The 26,638-nt window shown below is 35.7% G+C and overlaps 4 protein-coding genes and 1 long non-coding RNA gene across 6 annotated transcripts; 2 read left to right on the top strand and 3 right to left on the bottom strand.

Moving 5' to 3' along the window:
* The first annotated feature begins 2,455 nt into the window (after positions 1-2,455).
* Positions 2,456-4,131, top strand: LOC131015501 (uncharacterized). Its single transcript, XR_009098561.1, has 2 exons — positions 2,456-2,562; positions 2,908-4,131. It is a non-coding gene; the product is annotated as an uncharacterized LOC131015501 (long non-coding RNA).
* Positions 4,132-5,147: 1,016 nt separating this feature from the next.
* On the bottom strand, positions 5,148-9,141 carry LOC131015361 (uncharacterized). 2 transcript variants are annotated; one of them, XM_057943736.1, is made up of 13 exons: positions 8,909-9,141; positions 8,327-8,455; positions 8,188-8,249; positions 7,908-7,958; positions 7,803-7,829; positions 7,563-7,667; positions 7,249-7,356; positions 7,039-7,110; positions 6,910-6,960; positions 6,551-6,613; positions 6,339-6,463; positions 6,091-6,268; positions 5,148-5,995 (listed from the first exon to the last, which is right to left on the bottom strand). In XM_057943736.1, the coding sequence occupies exons 2-13, from the start codon at positions 8,436-8,438 to the stop codon at positions 5,279-5,281; spliced, it is 1,671 nt and encodes a 556-aa protein (XP_057799719.1). In that variant the 5' UTR covers positions 8,439-8,455; positions 8,909-9,141; the 3' UTR covers positions 5,148-5,278. The 2 variants fall into 2 exon arrangements, with proteins under 2 accessions (XP_057799719.1, XP_057799720.1); XM_057943737.1 differs by having other exon boundaries at positions 8,851-9,069.
* A 437-nt stretch (positions 9,142-9,578) lies between these two features.
* LOC131015354 (conserved oligomeric Golgi complex subunit 8) lies at positions 9,579-13,896 on the bottom strand. Its single transcript, XM_057943728.1, has 12 exons — positions 13,531-13,896; positions 13,294-13,446; positions 12,330-12,478; positions 12,161-12,238; positions 11,967-12,060; positions 11,792-11,866; positions 11,374-11,670; positions 10,991-11,058; positions 10,853-10,907; positions 10,539-10,677; positions 10,253-10,437; positions 9,579-10,170 (listed from the first exon to the last, which is right to left on the bottom strand). The coding sequence occupies exons 1-12, from the start codon at positions 13,669-13,671 to the stop codon at positions 9,823-9,825; spliced, it is 1,782 nt and encodes a 593-aa protein (XP_057799711.1). The 5' UTR covers positions 13,672-13,896; the 3' UTR covers positions 9,579-9,822.
* Positions 13,897-16,448: 2,552 nt separating this feature from the next.
* LOC131015338 (U-box domain-containing protein 34) lies at positions 16,449-20,246 on the bottom strand. Its single transcript, XM_057943704.1, has 8 exons — positions 19,824-20,246; positions 19,584-19,687; positions 19,129-19,250; positions 18,602-18,793; positions 18,195-18,447; positions 18,026-18,115; positions 17,510-17,938; positions 16,449-17,439 (listed from the first exon to the last, which is right to left on the bottom strand). Exons 1-8 carry the CDS (start codon positions 19,981-19,983, stop codon positions 16,723-16,725), a joined length of 2,067 nt encoding a protein of 688 aa, XP_057799687.1. The 5' UTR covers positions 19,984-20,246; the 3' UTR covers positions 16,449-16,722.
* Positions 20,247-21,085: 839 nt separating this feature from the next.
* On the top strand, positions 21,086-25,465 carry LOC131015371 (peptidyl-prolyl cis-trans isomerase CYP57). Its single transcript, XM_057943751.1, has 10 exons — positions 21,086-21,506; positions 21,985-22,166; positions 22,257-22,358; positions 22,443-22,540; positions 22,643-22,781; positions 23,203-23,419; positions 23,744-23,783; positions 24,293-24,485; positions 24,926-25,066; positions 25,190-25,465. The coding sequence occupies exons 1-10, from the start codon at positions 21,287-21,289 to the stop codon at positions 25,328-25,330; spliced, it is 1,473 nt and encodes a 490-aa protein (XP_057799734.1). The 5' UTR covers positions 21,086-21,286; the 3' UTR covers positions 25,331-25,465.
* The last annotated feature ends 1,173 nt before the right edge of the window (positions 25,466-26,638 follow it).

Consider the following 26,638-nt stretch of genomic DNA (forward strand, 5'->3'; position numbering starts at 1 on the left):
ACTAGACGCCATTCGAATAGTGTATTTTGACTAGAAATATTTGGGGACATTATCAATAAATTACACGAGATATATTAATTAATCACATTAGAAAAATACAAATAATTAATATGTGTCTTAATTACTCGGTATATATATACTATAAGTGCATGTTTGATAGGTCTTATAAGCCTAAATAATTTAGGATTATTTATATGTTTCATACCTCAAATTATTAACCAAGAGGCCTGAGATAAAACCGAGATCCTCTCTTATTTCACTACTCCTCGTTAAAAAATAATTTCACTTCACTACTCAGATAATTAATCTTAACGATACATTAACTATTTAAGTATTATTTATCTTACTTATATTAATCAGTCTATTTCAAAAAATGGTTACTTAAAATAAGAGAAGCAACAAGATGTATATGTAGAGATGGGAGGGGGTTTAAATTATCCCAACCAAATCATTTTTTTTTAAATAATTTTCTCTTATAGGATTTTCTTAATTTATTTAAAATTTGTGCAAATTGTTATGTAAAAGTCTCCCAATCGTATTGCCTGAACAATATATGTATTATCGAAGAAAAAGTTATAGCTAGCATTCACAAAAAAAAATATCTGCATCCACTCAAAAAAGTTACTGTATTATATTTTAGATATATATCATATGTATGATAAGTGGTCCAATTGAGATGTGTACAATTTATTTAATATATATTATATTAAATATAATATACAATTTATTTATAAAGTGTTTATAAGATAACGATAGACGTGAAGAAGTGATATGAGAATGAAATTAATTAAGGAGTAATACATTTTAAATAAGAAACTTGTGCGGTGGTGTGCAACTTCATTTGACAATTAAATCAGCTAATTTATTATTATTTTTTACATGTATAATTAATCGTAATGCAATTTTGCTGTAACAAAGAAAAAGAAAGAAAGAGTGCTTAATTTGTTTCGATGCGAATATCAAACCTGTAGAATTTATTTAACATAAATCAACTTCAATAAAATAATTCATTTGAACCAGCTCCCTTCTTAATTATTTTTTATTAATATTTTTATTTTTATTATTTTCTATTGAATAATATATGCACGTAACGTCTAATTAATTTACGCCTAGTCACTTAATATGAACACATCTGATCTCAAATGCTATATAGGATAACATATAATATACCTTTTGCAAAATGTCGAGAGATAAATATTTTTTGATAAATAAATCAAAATGGTGTTGGGATCCTTATCTTTGAGTGACAATTTATGGCAGTCTAGTATTGAATATAGTCGTGACCTAAATAAATAAATAAATCCAAAGAGATTTCAAATTCATGCGCAGAGTTGACCACCCTATCACGTAGACAAGAAAATAAATATTAGTTTTATTCTAGAATTAAAAAAATCACACTTTTATAGTCTGATTTTGAGATGCAGAAATGCCACCATTTGCATTGGCTGGTAAAACATTTAGAATTACAAGAAGCATTGGTTTGTGTAACAAGAATTATGGCTTCTCATCTCCGTGAGAAATCACATGCCACCAAAATTGATATATTTACTTACTTATCTTTAATTATTTAATATACATGAAAAATCAAATAATATATACATTAAAAATTAAAGAAATATCGTTTATACGATATGTTTTATTTACGAATATGACACTTATTCGGGTGCGATTGGAGCAATTTGATATTGTATTTAGTGAAACATATCTAATAGTAGTACAAGATTAGGGTTAGATGTTTGTGGTGCCACTTTTTTGTTATACTCCCTAGCTAGCTTCGTCTCACTAGAATAGGCCCGTTTTCTATTTTAGAATGCGCCACTTTTTCCTTTAAAAATAAGTTTCTTAATCTCCGTGTTCAAAAGAATTGAGCCTATTCTAGTTGGATGGAAGGAGTGATATTTACTACAAGTATCGAGAATATTTCAACCCAATATAGATACGAAGAAGAGATCATATAAAATCCCTTAGTTTCAAGTATTGTAGAGCTCTTTAAAGTGTATAATATTGAACACAAAAATGCATGTATAAATTTAAAAGTGCATAATTAATAGATTAACTCAAAAACACATCACTATTTCTATATGTAATTAATTATCAAAAGATGCATGATTATATATGTATAATAATACATTATTATGTACACAAAAATGTAACTGCTATATGTAAAGTGAGCTAGGGATGGGTTCTAGCTCATTCTAACCCTCTAGATATGTATGTATGTATGTATTGATTCTAGTTTGGGAAGATGATAACACACATTACTATATAGTGTGTGTGTGTGTGTGAAAATGTGACATCTGGGGTTGCTGCAGCAATAAAATAATGGGAGAGGCCCATAAAAAGATAAACCCACATTTATTCCAAAGGTCATTGCTGATGTGAACCGTTAAACTTTGCACTCCTATATAACCCCAAACACACTGCACCATTTTCCTTCACACCCAAAAATCTCTACTCTTCTTCTCTTCCTTTTCTATAGTACTAATATAGTAACTAAATATATAGATATTGCTGAGTTTTGAGGGTGTTTTTTTGCAGAAATTGGATCTGTTCAATAGAAGGGTAAGGGAGGTGACAGAAGAGAGTGAGCACTCATGGTGTTTTCTTGCATGAATGGTTTCATGCTTGAAGCTATGTGTGCTCACTCTCTTGCTGTCACCCCACCCTCTCTCTCTCTCTCTCTCTCTCACACACACACACACTGTATATGTGTATATATATATGTGTGTGTGTATGATTTCTTGTTGAGTGTGGTTTGTAAATTAAATGATGCTAGCTGCAGAATGTTGATTTTCTTGATTAGCCAAAAGGGTTTTGTTTTATAATCTTTTTTCATTTTGTTAGTATTTTTTTTAGCACTATGGTTACTGACAATGTGTTGAAAGCTTGATTTTAGGGTTTTTGCAGATTTGATCAATCTTTCATTTTTGATGAGATGTGGGTGTTTATAAACACCGTTTTCAAATCACACAAGCGAGGTAAACTACGCTAAGCCGTCGAGGAATTGGAGGGATTTTACATACATATATGAGATTAAAAGCCCTAAAAATTAAAGAAGAGATCTTTAGAAAAAGCCCTAATTGAGTTTCAAGAAGAAGGTATGATGAGCTATAACTCTTCTGGTTTTTAGATCATGATGTTTGTATCTATCTCAAATTTGTTTATATATTCATAACAAAAACAGTTGCTTCTGCCCATTTCTTGCAGCAGGAAATTTTGACTAATTCTGTGATGGGAGTTGGTGCCATGTTGCCATCTTCTTCTGGTTCAATCTTGTTTAATGATTTGAATTTTCATTTTTTCTTTTTTCTCTCTCTACTTCACTGTAAAAAAACAAACAATATAGTCTCTAGATTTTTCAGAAAGTCTCAATCATGAAGTTTACAATATATGTCCAAGTTTATTACATGTATTAACTAAAACAATCAGTCATTTTCATCACTTCATGATTTTTGTTTAAAGAGTGGGGGCTCCTTTGCACTAGATGTCTTAATTTCATTTAATTACTCAACTAATTCTTTAATCATCAAAATTCTTGCCTCCACTATTTGTGGATGAAATTGATATGATTAATGTTGTACATCTTTCCCTTTTATATATGTTGGGTTTTCTCTCTTTAATTATTTTTGGATCTCAAATAGATGCATGTTCAATATAACACATCATTTATAAATTTCAGTTTTTAATCATTAATTAATCTTTGTTGTGTAGTACTAAAGATTATGTGTGTGTGTTTGTTTTTGTGAGAAACTTGCAGCTGATCATCTCAACGACGTCGAACTGTATAATTTGCACAAGCATGTTCAAGCCCTGGATTTAGACAAGATCCATTTGATGCTCTTGAATTCTTGGTTTTGTCATCAAATGGAAGAATTAATTTTAATTTTTAGCATATTTTAATGGATATTGAAGAATCCCAAGGACAATCTTATTTCAAGAGAAAGGGACCTAGCTAGGTTAATTTTATTGATGAACAATCTTAGATCAATTGTTTTTAATTACATTGTAAAATCAATGGTATCTAGTCTTTGTTTCCACATATAACTATATATCTCCTATATTTCTTTGTATATTGTATCATGATGGAGTGTAATTTGAGATGGTGAATATATGGATTTAGGAGTTAATTAATTTCCAGAAAAGAATGGTGAATATTACATTAAGGAAACATCAATGAATTGTGCAACACATGTTAAACTAACTGTAACTATATAATCACTGCTGATAATTAATTAATGCCTAATTAAAAACATTTGTAGAGATTAAGGATTACAAGAAACCCTTGTTTTTGGCATCAAAAAAGAAAGAAAAAGAAACCCTTGTTTTTGTACCTGCTCAGATCGATTAGCAACAATCAAGTGTGTGTATCTAATTATATATATACTATTAATAATTAATTAATAGCAAAGTGATCAAATAAGATTAGCATATGATCTCACTGATAATTAATGGGAATTCAACACTAGCTATATTCATTTTCAGAGTTTGGACCACTGCTTTAGTTACACTTTGGAATTCTTTAATTGATTTTCTCAAATTTTCATGAATTTGAGTCAAAAGTTCATTGTATTGTATCAAAGTTGGTTTTGTTTTCTCCAGGACTTTATTGTATTAGAAATTCAATAATTATTTCTTTTCGTACAAATTTGAAATTGAATTCATGATCATAATGACAATGTTGATTAATTTATATCCACCTATACCTAGTTTAGCAGTTGCAGTACTTTGATATAAAAATAGAAGCTGTTGCATCTTCACTCCATGTGTTAGTTAATTAATTATTATAGTTTCATTAATTAGCCTGAAATATTAGGCTTTTGCTATGATCTAGCTAGGTATTTGTCTCTTGAACTGAAAATGAAATTATTAGACACCTTAAAAATAATTAATTACTTACTTTATTTTGAGGTGGTATATTACCCAAAATATAATTATGAGTAACAATAATTTACCTTATAAGAGCAGGTTCTCTTTGATCGATAAATTTACACGTAAAAGAAAGGAAAAACATTTAAAGAGATAAAATTTTGTTATTAATATTCCTCATTTTCCCATGATAAATTTATCAAAAAAAAAAAAAACACACACACACACCCTAAGTGAAAACATGTTACTAGCATAATGTGTGTGTGTGTCTTGAATTTAAATGACAACCAAAATGAAACTTAATACATAGATTTCAAAACTTGTACAAAGAAATGGTTCATCACAAAAAATAAAACAACACTATATAGTCTGAGCATATTGCACAACCCTCGTTTGAATCACATAATTTTACCTATGCAATGTGAAAGAGCATGATATTAAGTGCCGAAGATGGAAGGCGATACGGGCTCGTCTCGAACCACGTCTCGATTATGCCTCGTAACGAGCTACTAGGGGTCTCGTCGGACCACCGGTCAGCAAGCCTGAAGCCGCACTGAGACGCTGCCGAGAGTATAGAAGGCTCGTCAACCCGACGAAAAACATGGCACAGTATGAGAGCAGGAGGCTCTTTGTTATCTCCTGCACATCTCCGGCTGGTTGAAATCAACTCTCTGGCGGTAGCAAATAACGGTATGATTGCCTGAGAGACGTACGTCACGTCTGTCCCGATTATGACGTCGAAACCCTCCTCGTTCAGTCGCTTGATCGCTTGTATATCCTCTTGATCCCCCCACTCGAGTTTCTTGACGTGCAGCAGGTCCAGAGATGGCGATGATTTGAGATTTGATGCTACATTTTCTTTCAGTAAATCGAGTGCCTTTGTGTCTCCGTCTGTCGAGACTACGAGATCAGCAGATGCAGCGGCTATCATGGAACATATCCCCCCACATCCGGATCCGAGTTCGAGAACCCGTTTCCCTGCAACGATGTCCCGATTCGTGGCCAGGACAGATGCCATTAACCTTGCTGATTCCCACAGCATCAAGCCAGTTGATGGGCACGTGTGCTGAAACTCTCTCGAGAGCACATTTATCTTGAACGCGTAGTCGTGTACGGACACCTCATGAATCTACGAGACGGAGGAAGAATTATTCGGATTAGAGCATGCAATCGCGACTAGAAATACTCGAGCGTTAAAGAAGGCAAGGGTGGGTGCTCTGGTACCTCGTCAATGGAAGGTGAAACACCGAACATTTCCACAGCCATTCCCTCCGACATATCAATTTCCGTAGCCTGGATGTCATCTTCACGTTTATCACAACCTCGTTGTAGTTGGGACGGAGCATTTCCACCACAGACACCGTTGGTCTCAGATGTGCGAAACACAGCTTGCACCCACCGCCTGTAATGTGATGCTGTAATGTAACATGCTTTTCTAGCAAGGAATTTCTATAAAAACGAATAGGACTCACCGATTCATTACTATCTCTCTCGATCTATTTTCCACTTGCTTACAACACAAGACGTGTTCTTCCATGCTGAACCCGTTTCCTTTTAAAAGATTTTCCAAGAATTCGTCTGAGAAGTAGAAAGCTCTCTGGCAGCAGAGTAGATGTTATATGTGAGAAATTGATGTTATTCATACAACTTTGAGAAGCATTAATTTGAACGAATAGCAACTCACAGTGCCATCACCCCTAACGTAGAAATTTTCACAAATCTTCTGTTCCTTGCCAGTGAACCGTTCCTGTCAATATTGCCATAAATATGCTGTTACTGCAATAAAATAGATTTCTTCTACTTATCATTGAAAATATGATGTTTTTAGAAAGTTTTACTACCAGAAGGGATAACGGATCAAGATTATGTGAAAGGAGATATAAGAGAGAGTGAGAGCAAGAGGGCGGTAATAGCTGAGGAATCATCCTTCTTTCACTTTAACATATATCGAAAGCATCATAAAATGACTAAGAATGGCGTGGGCATAGATTTGAATTGCACAGTACCAAAAACGGGTGAATCAATTTTTGAACCAGGCCCTACCTGAGCAAGATCACCAATAGCATAATCGCGAAATAGCACACGGCCGTTTGGCTGCACGTTGAAAAATTTGTGTTGCATTAGAGAAATTAAGCACAAAAATGGGCCTTTTCTGATAACTCGCGTACTCACCTTGAGAACTTTTCTGATATTTTGCATCACTAATGGCATCTTTTCTGGGGATACTGCAGATAAAACAAATATCTACTTAAAAGTTAGCCAGTGTGCAACTTTGCATTAACAACAGCATCCTAATCGATTAAGAGAAAAATGGACAGCATGTGAAGCTTGTGATACTAACATTTAAAAAAAAAACAATCTATAAAAGGGTACCAATCATACCATTGTCACAATGTCCACCGAGGAAGGAGCAACATGTGCACATAGATCGTTAACAGTAAGATCACAAACAAATGCATTGACTTTGGCCTCAGTGAAGTCCTTGTGCATCTAGAATGACATTGAAAAACTATGAGTTATAAACAATCGATCAATTTGAGAGGCAAAAGATGGACCAATAAAACATCTTTATCTACAGTCGACAGAAGTTAGTTGGCAATTGCAAACAGTGAATTGTGTCAAGGAACTCAAAAATTGCATGACTCCATTTGCAAGAGAGTATTAGAAGCCAAACATTTATGGTGTCATTCTCTCACCTTAACAAGATTTACAGCACGGGGTGAAAAATCACAAGCATGTACAAATAAATCCGGGTATGTTGCAAGCAGAGGAAATATAGTGTTTCCAGCTCCACAACCAACCTGGTAAGCAGTCCATCCAAAATTATCGATCAAGATATTCACAAGGAAAGCCACACGGGAATAAAAATGGGATACTTATAAAATTAAATAAAATTAGAATCATCGCTAGTAGATAATACACATGAGAAGATATACCTCCAGAACCACAGTTCTTCGTTCTCCCTGCAAAAAAGAAGAAACAAAGTAATTAGAATCTACAGATTCGGTTAACAGAACCAAATCGCGATCATTTGCACTTACAGAAAAGTGGTGTCCCCATTCCTTGTCCAAATAATGGCGATCCTTAAAGAACTGCAGAACATGAAAACCAAACACTAGTATCACATGCAAAGCACTTTAAAGGAAGTACAAGTGACTGATCAGTTCTTGCGCGATGCTCATTCAAATACAGTAAACGAGCAACGAGCAATCACATATCCGGACTCTTGAGTCAAGGACCAGTTGTCAGGATCCCCAGATATAACTATATGTTTGAAAACAATTCTTCATACTATTCAATCGTATATGCACAAAGACTTGCCTTGTCCTGATGCCGTTTATAAAAGATATCCCAATATTTCTTGGCATCTTTCTCATACTTCTCTGCCAACAAAAAATACCAACTAATCAAGACTCGTAGCTCAACTTCAAGAGTAGAGAGAGGCAAAAGAAGCACCAACCTCTCCAGAAAGCCGATACTTCATCATTGCAAGGTGTATATATTTGAATTTTCGATTGTTGCGGTTGTTGAGTCTCACTAACACTAACTTGAGAGCTGGGTGTGGCTGCCATCACTGTTCCCTACTCGACTACAGAAAATCGAACACTAAAAAAAAATTCAAACATCCAAACCAAGGCATTGCAAGTGAAAATCAAGGAACAGAGGCATCATAATTCATAAGGTTCCACAAACTCTTAACACAATGAATCTAGCTGCAACATTCCATTGACCTAATAACAAATTTATTATAAGGAGTCAGTGAACTCGTGACACACACACACACACGAAAGCTGCAATCTCCAATTCATAGTAAATCAACAGAATTATTTACTGCTCTAAAATCTTCAAGTTCAAAATTCCAAAATCTCCATTTAAGCAAAAGCACAAATCTACATTGAAAACCTGTTCAACTGATAAACTATACGCAGCATCAATCAAAATGGTTACAAACTTACGAATATTTAAAAATTCAAACGAGCTTACTAAAATTGGCAAACGAAACCAATCGGTCACCGCATTGAAGAGGATCGAGAAAACGGACCTTTTTGTGAATTAACAGACGAAACTGCAATCGATTAGATTCCGCTGCAATTAAACAGTAGAGTAAGCTGATATTGAGTAACAAATTTATGCAGTGGAGATAATATGATGCTATTTGCTGCTTTTATTAGGATTAATTTGAAACAATTGTACACAAATCAACTTGAGAGGAGCTGACATAGTCTGGTAAAGTAAGGGTGTTTTAGTATATTTCTATCTCACCATTTATGTTTTATTTTTTAATTTTATGTTTTGGACGATTTATCTACGCAATTTCTCAAGTAAAATCTTAATCGTTGAAACTAAATTCAATTGAATTGAAGTAAGTTTAAATTATATAGTCCAAACTTTGACATTGTCATAGCTTTTTAGTTCGAAATTTAAAAAATTACAAATATAATCTATATTTATCTATGATCTCCACTTAATAGTCCACATCAAATTTGTGAAATAAATATAGATTATATTTGTAATTTTATTAAATTCAAATTAAAAAGTCACCACGGAGTCAAAATTCGAACGATATACATATACTTAAAAATAACCCTTTTCAATTTGATAAATTGATAATACACAAATTAATGCTATAAATGTTTGCAAAACAAATGAATCGAGTATATATGAAGAAAACAAACACAAACAATTGTGGAGGAAAATGTGACATTTGAGGGTGTAAAAATGATAAAATAAGATATATGTAAGATTCCACTATGAGATCAAAATTATTACAAACACCTCTCGCTTAAATTGTCTAACAACAAACTACAAAAAGAATAATCGTCAACCTAATACAGCAGGCTCAACATTACGGATTTTTTTTTTTTTAAAGTCCAATCACTCCCTATAATAATTAAAAAAAAGTTGTTGAAATTTTTATAATTACAATGAAGGCCAATTTCTGGGGAAATCTATATATCATGATGATACTGATGATTTTTGAGGTTCTTCACTTGTAGCTGCCGCTGTCTTGACTTCCTTCTCTGAGCTGACATGATTCTGTTCCTTCTCGTCTTGGCTGGAGCTTCCCGACCGCTCGATACTGCGGCGGGCCCCGTTTTCGACCACGGGGGCGTTGGCGTTACCATTTTCCGATGCGTTCTTGGCCTCTGCATTCTGGTTCTGGACTGGTTTTGGTAGTTCTCTGGAGGGTGAGGTTGCTAGTAGGCGGCTGATTCCGTCGAACATTTTCTTGGCATCTGTGATCAGAGCAGCTCCACCGGGGTAGCAGCGACCAAAGCATGCGGCGCAATGTGGGAAAGCGACCTGCATGAACGCGGCCAGTGACTTGCAGATCAGCGTGTGAAGTTGGGAGATCTAAATCGACGAATTAGAAGCAAGAGCTCACCTCGATGAATGCTTGGCAAAGTTTGAGGAAAAGTTGAGACTCGTTGTCTCGGAGCATTTTGGTCGTGTGGTATCTCAGTAGGGTATCGGAAACAACCTGCAAATCCTTGACTAGTTCTTGAGCGAGCACGTGTTTCAAACTTATCGGAGCGCAGGGGCGTAGTTCGTTCATTGCCGCAGATACGCCTGCAGCCACCACACAAGGAAATATGATAAACGCCAAAGTGTCGTGAAGCCACAACGCATCAAACAGGGTGTGAAAGTATTTTTTTGACTTTTGAGCTCACCGTTGATGAAAACAGCAAGAGGTGGATGTTCCATAAGACTTGAAGGAGGAGTAACATCATCATGACTTTCGTCGCCAAAACTATGGGCAGGAAAGCCAACTGCTGGCAACGGGACCCAACGATGAGAATCCAACACTAACTGGATAAAGCAAAACATGTCTGTCATCAGCCTTCAGCCAAGAATGACATGTATATATATATAGCTGTAATAAGATGATAGGGATCCAAATCATATGCCTATGCAAAAAAAAAAAAAAACATGATTGCATTGTAACTTGAAAGCATGGCATTGTTGTGTTGTTTGTAGATCATACCTGAAAATTCTCAACAGCACTACTCATATTCTTTGAAAATAAATTTACAACTGCTCTGCAAAGATAAAAAAATCGAGTTAAGAGCTAGCCAAATACCAGAGTCTCAAAAAAGATTTGACAGCGGCAGAAAAATATTACTCTTCAAATAGCGGGGGAAGCAGCCCTCGAAAATCCAAACCAACCCATCCAAGGCCCATGGCACAATACTGCAGACAACCACAGAGCAATAAAAGAAACATCATTAGTTTTAGAGTTATATACAGCATCAATGATTACCAATGGTTCACATGTGTCAGATCATGAATATCTAACAAATAACCACAGTTATCTCCTCCAACAAAAAGTTTCTGAAATTGAAGTAATTGCTCAAGCTTCATTTTCATAAACGGTAAACCTTTTCACTTCTTTTTCCTCTAAGCCTAATTTCATTTCAGTTTTCTTTGTTGTATGTGGGACCTTTTTTTTTTTTTGTGTGTGTGTTGGGGGGGGGGGGGTGTAGGGGTATCGCAACTGATTCTCACCATGCACTGATCCAGAATATTTGACAGTGATCCACCTTCACTGATCTTTGGAAGCATAACTTTAAGAGTCTTCAGATGCGAGGTAATCTGATGCATGGCCCAATCAAAGAGTAGCCCACCATCATAATTTTCTTCACTCTCGGATGTGTGATCAGCAAAGATGGCTCGATATTGATTGACAACATCAAAAAGGTGCATTCTGTGACAGTTAATCATCCCCTTCAAATATTCATAAGGATTTCTCTGGTCTAAGTCATCAAGTATCCCAGTAAGCCAGGCTTCACGACATCTTAAAAACTGAACACCAGACATCATGGATCAGAACACACGCCTTAAATATTGTATTTATCAGTGACTAAAACCATCAAAATAAAGTAAAATCCATTCCACATGGACAGTTATTTCAGTAAAATATTACCTGTAGGCGCATTTCATATTCACTGAAAACTCCTATTCGACGTAAATATCCAATTATGCGCAAGCACTCTGGCAACTACAAGCAATATGATGAGCAAAGTTTAATCACCTCAGAGCTGAACATATTGCTTTAATACTTGCACTGGATCAACTTAATCAAAAACAATATATAGTACCTGAATATTAGACCTAAGTTTCAGAAGAAGCTGTGAAAGAAGGGACTGGGTGGTCTGCCGAACTTCTGCGGCTAGAGCCTGAATCACAGGAATTCTTTTTGAAGAGAAAACAAAAATGGTGCCTCAATACATGCATCAAGCAAGCTCACAGATGAAAAGAATATTCTGCTATTAGGATGGTACAAAAAACTCACTTTGGGTGCATTGTAGTAAGCTTTGCGACAAAAGTTTCTAAGTCAAGAGCTTCGTCAAAATTTCCATTCCTCACGCATCTGTATCACATTGCTAGCTAATCATATATCTAATAGACAGCATAAAGAATTAGATAATTCAAAATGTCAACAAATAAGTGCAGGTGCATACGTGTCCATAAGTTGAGGAATTTCGAGTAAATCAAGCAAAGTGCTCTGGTTGGCTAGTAACGTTTGGTTCATCTTCCTTTTTTCCAATATATTTTCAGCCGAATCAACAAACTCAGTGCAGCCGGATGTTAGTTTTGGAATTTCAGAAATCTGCAAAAAGTCCAAAAATCTACAGAACTCAGTGAAAGAATGATGACTCGTAATGAGGAAACTGGAACAATGAAGAGATCAACTATGGTCGCTCCAATGTTAATTGTGTTTCACTATATTAAGACACTAGCCTGTAACTTACCCCTATTAATTTCCTAAAAGTTGAGACATAGGCAGTTCACAAGAGTAACAAACACCTCTTGATATATAAGTATGGTACACACATCCAAACTCTTGCTAAATAACTCTGTCCAGCAGGGAACAAATGATAATCAGATTACTCTAGAATGATCTCCTAAGTTCAGCCCATAATAAAATATCATGATCAACGTAAACATGTAGCTCGTATGCATGCTATGAATCTGCATTTAGGCTTCAACTATCAAAGTATGTGCATCCCAAACTTTCATCCAGACATAACCTCTCATAGCAAACTGCTCCAACATATTAACAAGCTTATGAATTCTACCAAGTAAAATAATAAACAAATACAAGGCAAAAAGACGATATCCTCCACCATATGATCCAGAACAATAGACAAGAAATCCATGAATTCTACACGTCTTAGCCTCGTTAAGACAGCGCCAAAAGCATTTGTCCTCCCAAATTTCTAGGTACTCCATTTTTTCCTTAGTAACAGAGCTAATTAAGCCTCCAAATCTACAATTGACAGCATAGTTCCTATCTCATTTTTCACTCACTCCATATCTGCCCGAGCAGCTTGAAATTTACAGTTCACAATGTCAATAGCTGCAATGCCAGCTCGATAACACATCAGATCGGATCCGCTTACAAAAGACAAAATCCAAAATTACCAGAGACTCGAGATGCTTGTCAATTGAAGAAACCTCCTCTCGGATCTCGAGCAACGCATCCGCCGCCGCAATGAATGCGCGGTAGTTCCCCACCGCCACCTCTTGCATCTGCCGCCGTATTCTCTCCGCATCTACTCTCAGCAATTCCGGTTCCTTCCAAAAAACTACCACAATCACTATCGAAATTTTCCAAAATCCGAAGACGCGAATTAAGCATTAGGAGAGCCGTGCGAATACCTTATGGAGGCGATCGAGTGTAAATGAGAGGAGTTCGGAGACGTAAGGCTGCTGCGCGGCGGAGGCGAGCGGGAGGAGGTTCGACATCTCCGCCGATACGTCGTCGCTCGCCGGAGTTTCGGGCGACGCCATTGCCGTCATTCGTAAAGCCCTGGATTTGATCGGAGTGTGTTAGAGATCTGGAAAGTGAGATTTTATCTGATTTTAGTGAGAATTTTCGTCGGGGCCTACATCATATTTTCAAGAGTATAAGGGTGTTTTTGCAACTTTGAAGAATTGTGTTGCAATGTTTGTGAAATTGTGTCGTGGCCCCTCAAAAATTAGTTATTATGGTTAGTATTTTCTTATGAGTTATTAGCGCAAAAAAAAAAAAACTTTAGATCAATATTGATTTTTAGCACAAACTATATATATGTATACCAATTTATTGATCAGAGTAATTTTAATACAAATTCTATTTCTGACCATATTAACTCTGAAATTTGCATGAATTAACTTCGAAGTTAATCCAAACATAACTCTCAATTTTTCATCTTTTGAATGACCTTAATAGCAAATAAAATGAAATTCACCCCAATATCAACATCTCAGCTTGTTATATGTCCAATTTAAATAGAGAAATACTCCCTCCTTCCACCAATTCATGTCCTAATTTGTCATTTTAGTTCGTCCACCAATTCGTGTCCTACTTATTTTTAATAATTATTTCTTTAACAAATAAATCACTTTTTCTTAAAAGCCATGCCCCCTTCCCCTAATATACGAATTGGTGGACGGAGGGAGTATTTATTTTTTTAAAAGAAACGACGACGTTGAGATGATGTGTCCATAATGTCGTTTTTTGTAAACGTTCAATTTGTCCACAATGAAATAATATATATTTTTTCACATTTTTCTATCATTTTCACATGTTTATTATGATAGAAATTTTTCTCCGGACATGGTAGAATATTTTATCGAGCAGTTCTTTTTCATTCATTTTCTCTTCAATGTTGGATAATAGTATTACTTTTAGGTAGTCATGTAAAAATATTTTCCAATATTTCTTAATATTTTAATTTTTAGTAAACAATATGATAAAAATTGAGGAAAATATAATATTGTTTCATTTATTTTTTATCCATAATTTTCTAATGAAAATTTTACAATCAAAATAAATGCGAAACAAGATTGGATATCTTGTGAAGCCCTTTAACATATTTCGCATATCTTTTTTATACTCCTATTACTATATATGAATTGCTTGTTTCAATATATAATCTATTTTTTAAATTTAAATTACATTAAAATTTTATTAGAATACTCTTATTTAAAGAATGTGCAATAAATATATTTTTAAAACTCTTTTGGGAATATATTTGGCAAGGAATGCACCTCACAAAATATGGTCAATCCACCAAATTCACAAGCAAAATCCCATCTCACAGTCGTACACACTTTAAAGCTTGAAAAAACATTTAATCACTAGATCTAGATCATTGAATTGAATACTCAAACATCACATTTTGAACTTGATTAGGGAAATAGCTTTTATTTCCATGAACATTTCCCTCTAATAACATAAATTCAAAGGATTAATAACATAAAGCGACAACATGGACAACACAAAAATATTAAAGCCTTGAAGACGATGGAAATATTGAGAGGCAGCTTTTGAGGTGTAGAAATAGTAGTAAGGATTGGAGAAATTCTGCTGCAACATGTTTGGCTCCGCCGGAGGCGGCGGAGCAGTCTCGTCGCCCTCATGGGGCGACGACGGATGTGTCGGTGGTGAGTGGTGGTGGTGGTGCTTTGGCGGCGAGCACACGACGGGGCACGTGTCGCAATGGCTAATGCATGATGAATCCGATGGCGCGATGCTGTTCTGACCTTCGGAATTTGAAGTTAAAAGTAATATCGAGAGAAGAAAAATCGACGTTTTTATTGCGATGGGAGCAAGAATTCTTGAAGTTTTCATTTCTTTTTCTTTCATCAAATTATTTTGCAAGAGGCAAAGTGAATTTGATTTGAGAATGTGTAGTTGTGAGTTGTTTGTTGTTCGTGTGTGGAAGCTAAGAAGGGTGTGTATTTATAGATAGCAAGCTCGCAAACTCTCTTCCTAATAAATTGGATGAGATTCAATATTTCATAATTAAAAAAAATGTGTAAATTGTGTGACTTTATTATACTCCATCTATCATTTTAATATTTTTTTTGTATACATCAAATTTATTATAATATTATAAAATTTACTTAGCCTTATTTCAAAAAAGAAATGAAACTAAAAAAATTATATATTCCTAAATTTTGAATTTATCAACCATAATAATGAATTACTATTAATTAATAAAAGTGAAATTAATGAATAAGAAATAATTGTATATTCTATTTGGATGGAATAAATCATAATTAATAATTATATTAAATTAGATTAAAGCGTATAAAATTGAAATCTGAGAAAAAAGATGAAAGATTTTTTTTTTTAAATGAAAGTGGAACACAAAGTGTGACACTAAGCTCTGTACTCTAAAATCTAAAGCGTGAATAAATAAATTATTTATATTTATTTACTTGTGTCATTTATAAATAAAAAAATAAAAAGTGCAAAGTGTGACATGCTCAACCTAAAATATAAGCATGTGACCATTTTTTTTTTCTATAATGTATTTAGATATTTCGAGAATGTAAATAAATTAGTTTGTAATGTCCAGAATATGCTATCCACACTTTATATTTTTGGTGCCTTTTGTTTTGACATAATCTGGATTTGTGGGCACCAATTCCACCATAGTTTTTTCTTCACTTTATACTATCTTTCTTTGTATATGCTTTTCTTTTTCTAGACTTTGGAATCAGCCCTTTTTTGCTCTCTAATCCGAAGAAAGGAATATCGATCTTCCATTGCAGATTCTGTCATTTTTTTTTCAGTTATCCAAAAATCAAGAAAGTAGCATGTTTTGATAGAAGACATTCATGAAATGAAGTAAGATTTTACAAATAAATGAGTGATACCAAAAATCACACGGTAGTCATTACTTATGAGTGCACTCTGAATAGCTAGACATAAAAACTATTGTACATAAATATTGAGAAATGTCGTTTCATATATGTCGGTCTCATGCAAGTTTTTGCGTCTTTGTTTTGGTACTCGAAGATCCCTAGCTCAAAGTGGCAAAATTTAATTGATGAATGTGAATTTTATGGAATTTTGATCTATGAAAAATGAATATTCCATTGGCTATGTTGTTGTCCAAATTCTTTCAACCTGTTGAGCTCAGGCAAAATCTCTTTAGCAAGATCAGGCCTATCTTTTTTTCTCAGCTCGGTGCATCTTAGGGCTAGTTTTGCGAAGCCCTGAGTCTCTTCGAGGGGCCAATCAGGCACAGTTGGATCGAGCAGATCGCCAAATGTGCCTTGATCAATGGCCCGCTCAACGTGGTGGGTGAGGCCCATGGGGGGCCTAGCAGTGATGATTTGTAGTAGTATCACTCCGAGAGAGTAAATATCGGATTTTGTGCCTAATTTGCCTGTCTGCTGGTATTCTGGGTCGATGTAACAAAATGTGCCCGCGGCCGATGTCATGTGATATTGAGTCACATTATCCGCGACCGAGGGTGGGACCAGCCGGGCCAGCCCTACGTCGCTGATCTTGCACGTGTAGTGATGGTCTAGTAGGATGTTTCCCGGTTTGAGGTCACGGTGGACCAGGGGCTCGGGCTTGGCCTGGTGGAGGAAAAGCAAGCCCGTCGCTATCTCAGAGGCGATCTTGAACCGAACAGCCCATGGGATGGGGAGAGTGTTGCCCTTCCTGAAGAGACGGTCTTCGAGGCTCCCGTTGTCCATGTACTCGTACACGAGGCATCCGTACTCAGGGCAAGCGCCCATGAGCAAAACCATGTTAGGATGCCTCATGCAGGTCAGGACTTGGACCTGCATCAGGCAAATAAGAGGATAGAAGATGGAACACAATTTATTTTATCATTATTTTACAAAATTTTACCTCTTGTTGGAATTGTTGTTTGCCCTGAGCAGCATCGGGGCGTAGGACTTTGATGGCAACCGGTGTGTGGTCGAGCTTCCCTTTGTACACGGGGCCGTAGCCTCCTTCTCCAATCTTCCGTGATCCCGAGAAGTTGCCTGTGGCCTCTTCGATCTCTTCAATCACGTATTTTCTATAACGGTCATCGTTGTTTGACAACACGTCCAACGCACGTTTCTTCTCCTCTGCCTCCCTCATCGCCCTCTGCTCCGCGTACTTTCTCCTCTGCGTCTCCTTCTCGGCTATCATCTGTGCTTTCTCCGCGGCTTCAATGGCTGCTCTACATTTCGCCTTCTCCATCTCCACGAGAGCGAGGGCCGCCTCTTCCGCGAGCCGAGCTTGCTCCACTCTGTCTATCTCTCCCTGCTTCAGCTGCTGAAGCTCATTTACCTAAAAATGAAAGAGACATAAATTGAAAAAAAAAATGTCACATTCTACAACATTTTAGGTATCAAACTTCCATCATTTTTTGCTTACCTTCTTTTGAGCGGAAACTGCTTCTTTGCAAGCTTCATTATACATAGTCATTGTCTGATGCACCTCTTGCTTGAGTCTATTGATTGCAGTCTGCAACAAATTAACAAAATATAGTAAAAACTATATACTAAAAAATTTCATAAAATTTTATTATTTTTTGTTACTTAACTGGAGACAAAGAATTTGATGCAAGATGATCAATGAGTTCTGATCCCACATTACTTGTGTTTGAAATTTGCACTTTTGTGATATCCATGCCCTTATCCTTTATCCCGGGTGCCATCGGATCTTCGTGTATGTTAAGGAGTTTGCTCATGTTTCTCGACCTCCTTCTCGAATCACCAAAATCGTTCTTGTATCGTCTAATAGTTTCGAGATATTCGTTGTCATCCCTCCTTCCCCCCCTCACGGAGGCCGATACCCTGTTGTTGGTTTTGCTAGGGTTTATTATTATTTATTATTTATTTTTTTTATAAATTACATAAGTAAATAAAGAAATTTTAAAAACGTATTATAGTGCTTTTTATATTATAATGCTTTTTATGTAGTGTGATATAGTTTGTGCAAGAACCGTACCTATTAGCATGATCCTCCGATTCTGCGCGGCTAAACCTAGTAGATGACACCATGGACGGGACCTTGCCCGGGCTGTCCACGTGTCGTGCTGCTGGCCGGATTGATTGTGCTTTGCCCCTCGAAATCACGTACACTGAGCAAAAATCGGGGGCGGCCTTGTTTATCATGGTGGGCACATCCGGGATCCAAAACCTAGCAGCGTAAGGTTCGAGTCATTTAATATGCATGCGACATGTATGGATAATGTGAAAATATATGTGGGGAGATAATTTTTTCTTTTGAGACAAAAATGATAATTATATTAAATCCCAATAAAAAATGTCTGAAATCTAACTCGAGAAATTTGACTTCCAAATCGTTACATTATCAGTAGAAATAGCAAAATCGGCTAAGCTATGGGCAACGCCATTGGCCTCCTTACGAACATGTCGGAAATCAAGAACACAATGCTCCGAGTCCTTACGAACATGTCGGAAATCAAGAACACAATGCTCCGAGTAGATAATTTGATTAGTGTATACTTGTACCTTGTTATGACATTCCTTGTTGATGCACTAAGCACAATGTTGGTCACACTATTGTGGTTGATGTAGTCTATTAGTGCAGAATGCACATCGACGCCTTCTAGTATGACTTCCTCTCCTTTCACCTTCAAAATTTTCAAAAATCGAGATGAAAAAAAGTTACAATGTTCGAATATTATTTACATTTTGTTATGTATACTAATTAAATAATACTATGTCCGTCTCACTCTAATAGACTCGGTTTTCTTTTTAGGACGTCTCACTAGAATAGACTCGTTTTACATTTTGAGTAAAAAAAATTGATGTGAACCATGCCACTTAAATATATGATTTAAGTATCAAAATTTGAAGAATTTCATATACAAAATATAGTTTTTTTTTATAAATATGAAATCACTAAAGTATCCTTCAAATTAAAAATAAGTCAAAATATTATAAATACCACAAAAATTACTCACCCCTTTGCGTGCACAACAAGCGCGACAAGCTGCGAATATGTCATCAACTGCTCCGCCGTTCGCCTCCGCCGCAGCGCCGCCGTGCTGGCCGTGATGGTGATGATCTGCATGCCATCACGCGCAACATGTTACAAAAACAAAAGGTTTTCGTTGCTTTTTTTCTCTAATTTCTTATTACATCTCATATTTCACTATTATCAAAAAAAAAAAAAAAATACGAGAAGGAGGTAGGATACCTACGTCTAGTCCTAACGTGCGCCAGAATGAGAGTGTGCCTAGAATTGAGAAGGTTATCGATCGCCCATCTCACGGTTAACGGACTGCTCTTGCCCTTGCTGACGGCGACGACGGTGACGGCGTTGCTCTCTTGTGGATCTTGCAACGAAGCGTCCAACGTCATTATCTCCTATTTCTCGAAATTAATCGAATGTGTTTAGCTTGATTTGTTGAATGAGAAATAGAAATCAAATTGGATTGATTGATTTCTGTTTCCCCAGCTAGGATTGGGAAGTGGCGACGCAATGAGGTTTTTCCGTCGGCTGGTTCACGGCGTCTCCACCGTCATTGCCGCCGTGGCCACCACTTCTTAGTTTCGCCGGTTTGCAAGCGTTGGGGAAAATAGAAGGAAATGAAGGGAGAGGAAATGCTTCCGCTTTGATTATGTGTTGTTTCTGTTTTAGCAATGGAAAAAATATGCTATTTTTATCTTGCGACTCTCCTCCACCAGCTTCATTTTGGCTTATTTTACTAGATTTAATGATTTTTATAATAAATCGATAAAAAATGAAGATGATCAATAAATTATAGGATTAATTGCTTATAAATATACGAAATATATCCCAAGATTTGGTTTTTGACCAAATTTATTTTTTTAGTTAAAAATTCATAAATTTTTATTTTTTTAGTATTTGACCAGAGCTAAAAGTTTTTTTTTTTTAGTATTTGACCAGAACTAAAAGTTAATTGGCTAATAACTTAATTATTTGGAGTCTAATGGAGAATTTGAAGGTACCGTTGAAAAACTCTTGATGTTATCTTTCTAATTATACTTATATTGTCGATTTTTTATCACCGAAAATTGACAAAAAATGGCACGAAAGTTTTTGTCATAAAACTCTACATTTTTTCTTTTTTCCGACCACTTTCAATGACCAAAATCCAACAATATACGTATCTTTAGAAAGATAATGTCAAGAACATTCCAACAATATCTTTGGATTGCTCATTAGACTCTAAACAATCAAGTTATTCGGCAACAGACTTTTGGTCTCAGATCAAATTTCAAATAATTAAAAGTTTATGTATTTTTTGATAAAAAAAATACATTAAATTTAAAATCAAAATTTGAGTATAATTCATATATTTATTAGCAATTAACCCTAAATTATAATATAATTATAAGCTTAAGGGAAGTTTGCATCTTTAAATTTCGATGAAATAAATTTAAAACTAAATATTCAAGAAGTTAAAAAAAAATGGGGAGAATTGAAATTATCAACTTGTTGAGGGGTAGTCGTGCAAAAGGCCAAATTACACGAACCGGTGTCGTTTCGAACCAGAATTTCAATCTCTCATAGAAGCCTCCCCAATTTGAACCCTAAAACAAGGAGCTTTGTCATTGAATCACAAATCCACCACACCACTGACGCCAATTGAATCGACGAAATTCTGCCATTGATAGTTCAATTGGGAGTTAACCGGCAATGTCGACGGTGTACGTGTTGGAGCCGCCGACGAAAGGGAAGGTGATATTGACGACGTCGAAGGGCCCCCTTGACATCGAGCTGTGGCCGAAGGAGGCGCCGAAGGCCGTCCGCAACTTCGTGCAGCTGTGCCTCGAAGGATACTACGACAACACCATTTTTCACCGCGTGATCAAGTCGTTTCTTATTCAAGGAGGCGATCCCACCGGCACTGGAGAAGGTACTATCAATTCGTTTTCCTTTTTTTTTTTTTTGGTGAACTGTTTGTGTGAATTTCTGAGCTGAAATGAGTTGTTTGAATTCGGTAACAGAGAGGGAAGAGATTAATTGGGTAGTTTGTTTGAGCTCAGAGCTTAAATATGCTAGTTTATGTATATTACAGACTTGCAGTGTTAGTCGATGCTTCAATATGACTTGTGTGTCAATAGCAATCTTCAAGCAATGTGGGAATGAAATATGGATACGTTCTGGACTTGAATTTGCAGTCACTTTTATTTTTATTTTTATTACATACATGGAGTTTTCAGTGTAGTGTTCCCCAACTTCTTGTTATTAGTTACTAATTTTACTTTTAAGATAGAAGCCGACAAACATGATTTTTGGTTTTGATATGATGTGTGGTCCTTTGATCATAGTATTTGTCGTTACCTTATGACCTTAAGCTTTAAGTTTACTTGTATGCCTATTGTATGCGGCAGGTGGTGAGAGCATTTATGGTAGTGGTTTTCCGGATGAATTTCATTCCCGTATAAGATTTAAGCACAGGGGTTTGGTTGCATGTGCAAATAAGCCTGACACACCCAATTCAAACGGCAGCCAGTTCTTTATAACCTTGGATCGTTGTGACTGGCTTGACAAGAAGCATACAATTTTCGGAAAGGTAATGTATGCCCCTTCACCCATTCATATATTACTGACATTCTGATACTTGTCATCTTACGTTGACAGTATATCTGATTGCTTCTCACAGATAACTGGAGATTCAATATATAACCTGTTGACTTTAAGTGAAGTAGAGTGCGATAAAAATGATAGGCCGCTGGACCCTCTTCCTAAGATACTTTCCGCTGAGGTATTAGTTTGTGTTGGTGAAGATTCTTTGTTTAGTTGTGTGACCTTGTTCTGTAGCTTAAGTTTTTTATCAATGCTGCTTCAGGTGTTATGGAATCCATTTGATGACATAGTCCCAAGGGTAATCTCTACAAAGTCTTCACTACCATCTGAAAAGAAAGAACCAAAGCAGAAGGCTATCAAGTAGGTTTATTGATCATCGATGAGGAACATAATAATGCTCTCAGCGGTACCATTTCTTCTCTGTAAGCTATAAGATAATTTTTTATTTGATCCGTTGTACAGAAAATTGAACTTGCTTTCATTTGGGGAAGAAGCTGAAGAAGAGGAGAAGGAACTTGCAGCTGCCAATCCTAGAATAAAAAGTAGCCATGATGTTTTGAATGATCCCAGGCTTCTGAAGGATGGTCTTGAAAAAGATTTGGTAATGACGCTATACTGTCAGTAGATTATTTTAATTTAGTAGTTCTCCAAGCTTTGTGCTGACAATCACTGTCTTTTGAGTGCTTGAGAATATGAAATCTGGAGAGTAGGAATTTGAATGCTAAACGTGCACCAAATTGCTAATGTTAATCATTAGAGCATTATCATATATATTAGCCAACTGTAGTGCAATGCCAAATCAACAACAGAGAGCTTCTCAATCTTCTGGTTCGAAAATCTATTTCATGCCTTTAAGTTCACACAAATGTGTACACGTGTCCTTGTCACTTTATTTTACTGTTCTCTGCCTTTTGGATACCTAAGTTGGATGTCTCATATTTTTGAAATGGAGATTCAAGTGCACATGCATTGTTCAATTACTATTTAATCTATGCAAACCTGGTGCAACTTATCTTTTGCAGAACTCAGCTGAAGAGCAGAAATCAAGGGAGTCACAGTTAATTGTGAGGGAAGCTCTCTCAAAGAAAGAGCCTAAAGAAGAATTAGGTGCCGGAACTTCCGACTCTCCTGATCATAGTGATGAAGATGAGTCCAGCTTTGATACACGAATGCGTCAGCAAATACTAAGAAGAAGGCAGGAGCTAGGAGACAAGCCAAATAAAAAAGACTTGCGCAATGGTGAGCATATTTTTTGATAGTATTTGATTATTTCGTGGTTTGGCATAATTGATCACAGATGCTTCATTCAAGTTCTTGAATGGCCTGGGGTAAGTTCTCGGTAGACTGCAAATATCAGTTATGCTATTTTTCATTGGTGGTGGTACTCCTTTTGTCCTTTGCTGCTGATTTACTTTTCAAACTTTCCACTTGAAATCCTTTAGAAAATTGTTTCTTGTAGCAGTGAATCTATTACCTGCTTTACAAATATGTTTCTGTTTATTCTTTGTTTACTTGACTGGACTTGAATCCTTAATACTTGAACTTGTCTTTTTGTATCGGCAGAGCGTAAGGCTTCTCAGAAGCATGCAGCATCTCCTCCTAGGTATGATTATTTATGTTTCTTTTTCCAATCAAGGGCCATGTAAGTCGTCAGATAGCATTATCTGATGGATATGTATCACCGTATTTCTCTTGCTATCATTGTTGAAAGTTTGACCTAATATTTTTATGCCCAATTTGTAAAGGGCTAATTCGGTCAGAGTCTCATAGTGGAAAAAATTTCAATGATCAGTGCTGAATGCTGATTAGCGAATTCCACCTTTTCCCTTTCCTTTGCATCTCTTTAGCGAACCTATTACTTCCATTGGCCCTTCTCACTTACAAGGATATATTAATTGGACGTTGAATGTTGTAATCTTATGGATACTTAGTGATAAACTTTGTGTGACTCGATAAGTAGCTATATTTAATGTTTTCTTTTAATTTTTTATGAGCTGGTCAACTTAATGAGGATATTGGCCTTAATGTACATTGTGGATACTGTTTCTCATTTTAGACTTGACTACGCAGATATTTGTTCATGGCATAAGGCTTTTGATCTGCACTTGCCAGGTCCAGTGTTGGTGAACGTGACGAAAAACCAAAAGCAGATAAGTTGTCAATGAAGAAAAAAGGATTAGGCTCTGAAGCTAGGGCTGAGCGCTTGGCTAATGCAGATGCAGATTTACAGTTGCTTGGAGAAGCAGAACGATCAAGACAGCTGCACAAGCAGAAGAAGCGCAGGCGTCAAGGACATGAAGATGAAGTATGTTCTAATTTCCTTTTCCTTCATTTTTTAGTTTTTGTTATTAGAATCTGCTACATAAGGACATATGTATCTGTATTGTTTGTGGAGTAGTGGATAAGTGAAAAAACCACAAAGTACGAAAAGGACCCTAAATTTTACGGTATGACAGAAAGAGAAAATCTTCCATAATACCCAAATGTGTGAACTAATATGTTAGGGGTATGGGAACAACATATATTTAAAGATTCAAGCTGGATTGTGTGCCATAGTAATATGAGAACGGTAGAATGATTATCGCAATATGGCAGTAGGTGTTGCAAATAAAAGCGCAGAAGCATATTGATTGTTCATTCTCTAGTTGTATTGCACATACAGCTCCTGTGCTATTCCTTTCCTGCTGCTTTGCTTGATTCCATAGGTTGGTAATTATAACTGTTTGGTGTATTCATGTGTATTAGGTCCTAGCAAAACTTGAGAATTTTAAGTCCGCTTTCTCAACCAAATTCAATGCATCGAATGGTGGAGATGCTGGTGGCAAGGATGAAGATTTGTCTGGCTGGATGGGGGTTGAGCTAAAGTTTGCTCCTGAGCCCGGCAAGGTAATTGTCTGTTCACTGCTTGTAGCTGTTATCCGCTCTTGTCCTAGTTTTCCATGAAATCTGAAATATATGTTCGCTATCATACTTTAGATTCTTAACACGAAGTTTTTCCTTATTATGCAGAATAATATGTCGCGGAGCAACGATCCCAATGATTATGTAGTACACGACCCTCTTCTGGAAAAAGGAAAAGAGAAATTCAACAAAATGCAGGCTAAGGAAAAGCGAAGACAAAGAGAATGGGCGGGGAAGTCTCTTACTTGAACTGGTTTGCTGCTCATAGAAATCTCATCTGACTTTCATGTCATAACATATATTAGTGTCTGTGATGCATTTTTTACCATTGTGAAACTGAAAAAATTAAATATAATATAAGCTTTGCAGTGAGTATTTATTTAATTGCAGAAGTTGCAGTGTCACATGCTGCTGGCAGCTAATATGGATCTTGAACTTGCACATGTAGTTGTGTGTTTTTTCTTTGACTAAGTTGAAATCTTTCAAATGTTTATGCTCTGCTGCAGCTAGCTGTTGCCGCGTAGAATTAGTTGGAACCAAGATACTCCCTTCTTCTAGTGTCCTATTTGGATATAATATTTGTCCCCTAATGTAAGTGTCTTAGTTTAGAATTGGTGTAATTAATGCTTGAATACACAAAAATTCATAAAAAAAATTCTAGTTTTGCATATGAACTAAAAATTTCGCTTCTAAATACATGAACTTTCAATTGTTCTGATTTTACACACGGTTGCCAGCTGTTCATAAATTAATGCCTAGGTGAATTAATTGTTCAATGTATTAAACGATGTAGTGGGATGTCTACGTTGCTTTAGCTAGTCACAAATTTGTTAGAAAATTGACAAATCGTGTGAAAAATCTGAATAATTGAAAGATCTTAATATTTGAAAGGTCATGTATATGAAAGATAGAATTTTTTGCTCTTTTGTAAAATCAAAATTGAGTTGAAAGATCTATAGTCAAAGTATAGATACTTAATAAAAGTAAAGAAATAATTATTTATAATTAAGTTGTGGGGTGTAAGAAATATGAAGGGAAAAACTGTGTTGGGAAATAGAATGCATGGGAAGAAAATTTATTTCAAAATGCAAAATATCTTTTGAAGATATTTCTAGAGGATGCTATTTCAGAAATTACATTCTTAACTAGCTATATATATATATATATATATATATATATATTAATATATATATAGTCTTTTTCTAACATAAAGTTATAAGGAAAAAATTATGGGTCTTTCTTTAAGGTCAAGTCACGTGGAAATCTCTTGTACATACAAAGAAAATTTGTTAAATTCTACTCAAAACTTGTTGAAGTTTCACACCAATCATTAACAAAAACCACATAATTTCAACCCTAATTGGATCATATGACAAACTTTAGGCACAAATACTGCAGCAGATAGAGGAAATGTGTTTGTAACAAAGGTTAAATTTGAGAGAGAGAGAGAGAGAAAGAGAGAGGTCACATACATAATAATATGTAAAATTCGAATTTGGTCATGATTAACTAATTAGATCATGCATAAATACATAATTAAAGTCAAAGATTTTTGCT

Source organism: Salvia miltiorrhiza, chromosome 3 (genome assembly GCF_028751815.1).
Source record: "Salvia miltiorrhiza cultivar Shanhuang (shh) chromosome 3, IMPLAD_Smil_shh, whole genome shotgun sequence".
In the NCBI taxonomy this organism is placed as follows: domain Eukaryota; kingdom Viridiplantae; phylum Streptophyta; class Magnoliopsida; order Lamiales; family Lamiaceae; genus Salvia; species Salvia miltiorrhiza.

Bases quoted from the DNA above. Each gene is read 5' to 3' on its own strand.
- LOC131015361 (XM_057943736.1), bottom strand. From the start codon at position 8,438: ATGGCAGCCACACCCAGCTCTCAAGTTAGTGTTAGTGAGACTCAACAA. The intron at 8,250-8,326 runs GTTGGTGCTTCT...TTTTGTTGGCAG, and splicing joins AGTATCGGCTTTCTGGAGAG to AGAAGTATGAGAAAGATGCC. The intron at 5,996-6,090 runs GTACCAGAGCAC...TCCGTCTCGTAG, and splicing joins TTTCACCTTCCATTGACGAG to ATTCATGAGGTGTCCGTACA.
- LOC131015354 (XM_057943728.1), bottom strand. From the start codon at position 13,671: ATGACGGCAATGGCGTCGCCCGAAACTCCGGCGAGCGACGACGTATCG. The intron at 12,061-12,160 runs GTGAGTTTTTTG...CTCTTCAAAAAG, and splicing joins CTTACTACAATGCACCCAAA to AATTCCTGTGATTCAGGCTC. The intron at 10,908-10,990 runs GTAATATTTTTC...TTATCTTTGCAG, and splicing joins CTTCCCCCGCTATTTGAAGA to AGCAGTTGTAAATTTATTTT.
- LOC131015338 (XM_057943704.1), bottom strand. From the start codon at position 19,983: ATGACGTTGGACGCTTCGTTGCAAGATCCACAAGAGAGCAACGCCGTC. The intron at 19,688-19,823 runs GTAGGTATCCTA...GATGGCATGCAG, and splicing joins GGCGCACGTTAGGACTAGAC to ATCATCACCATCACGGCCAG. The intron at 18,116-18,194 runs GTTAAGTAACAA...AATTTGTTGCAG, and splicing joins CATCAAATTCTTTGTCTCCA to ACTGCAATCAATAGACTCAA.
- LOC131015371 (XM_057943751.1), top strand. From the start codon at position 21,287: ATGTCGACGGTGTACGTGTTGGAGCCGCCGACGAAAGGGAAGGTGATA. The intron at 22,167-22,256 runs GTAATGTATGCC...TGCTTCTCACAG, and splicing joins AGCATACAATTTTCGGAAAG to ATAACTGGAGATTCAATATA. The intron at 24,486-24,925 runs GTATGTTCTAAT...CATGTGTATTAG, and splicing joins GTCAAGGACATGAAGATGAA to GTCCTAGCAAAACTTGAGAA.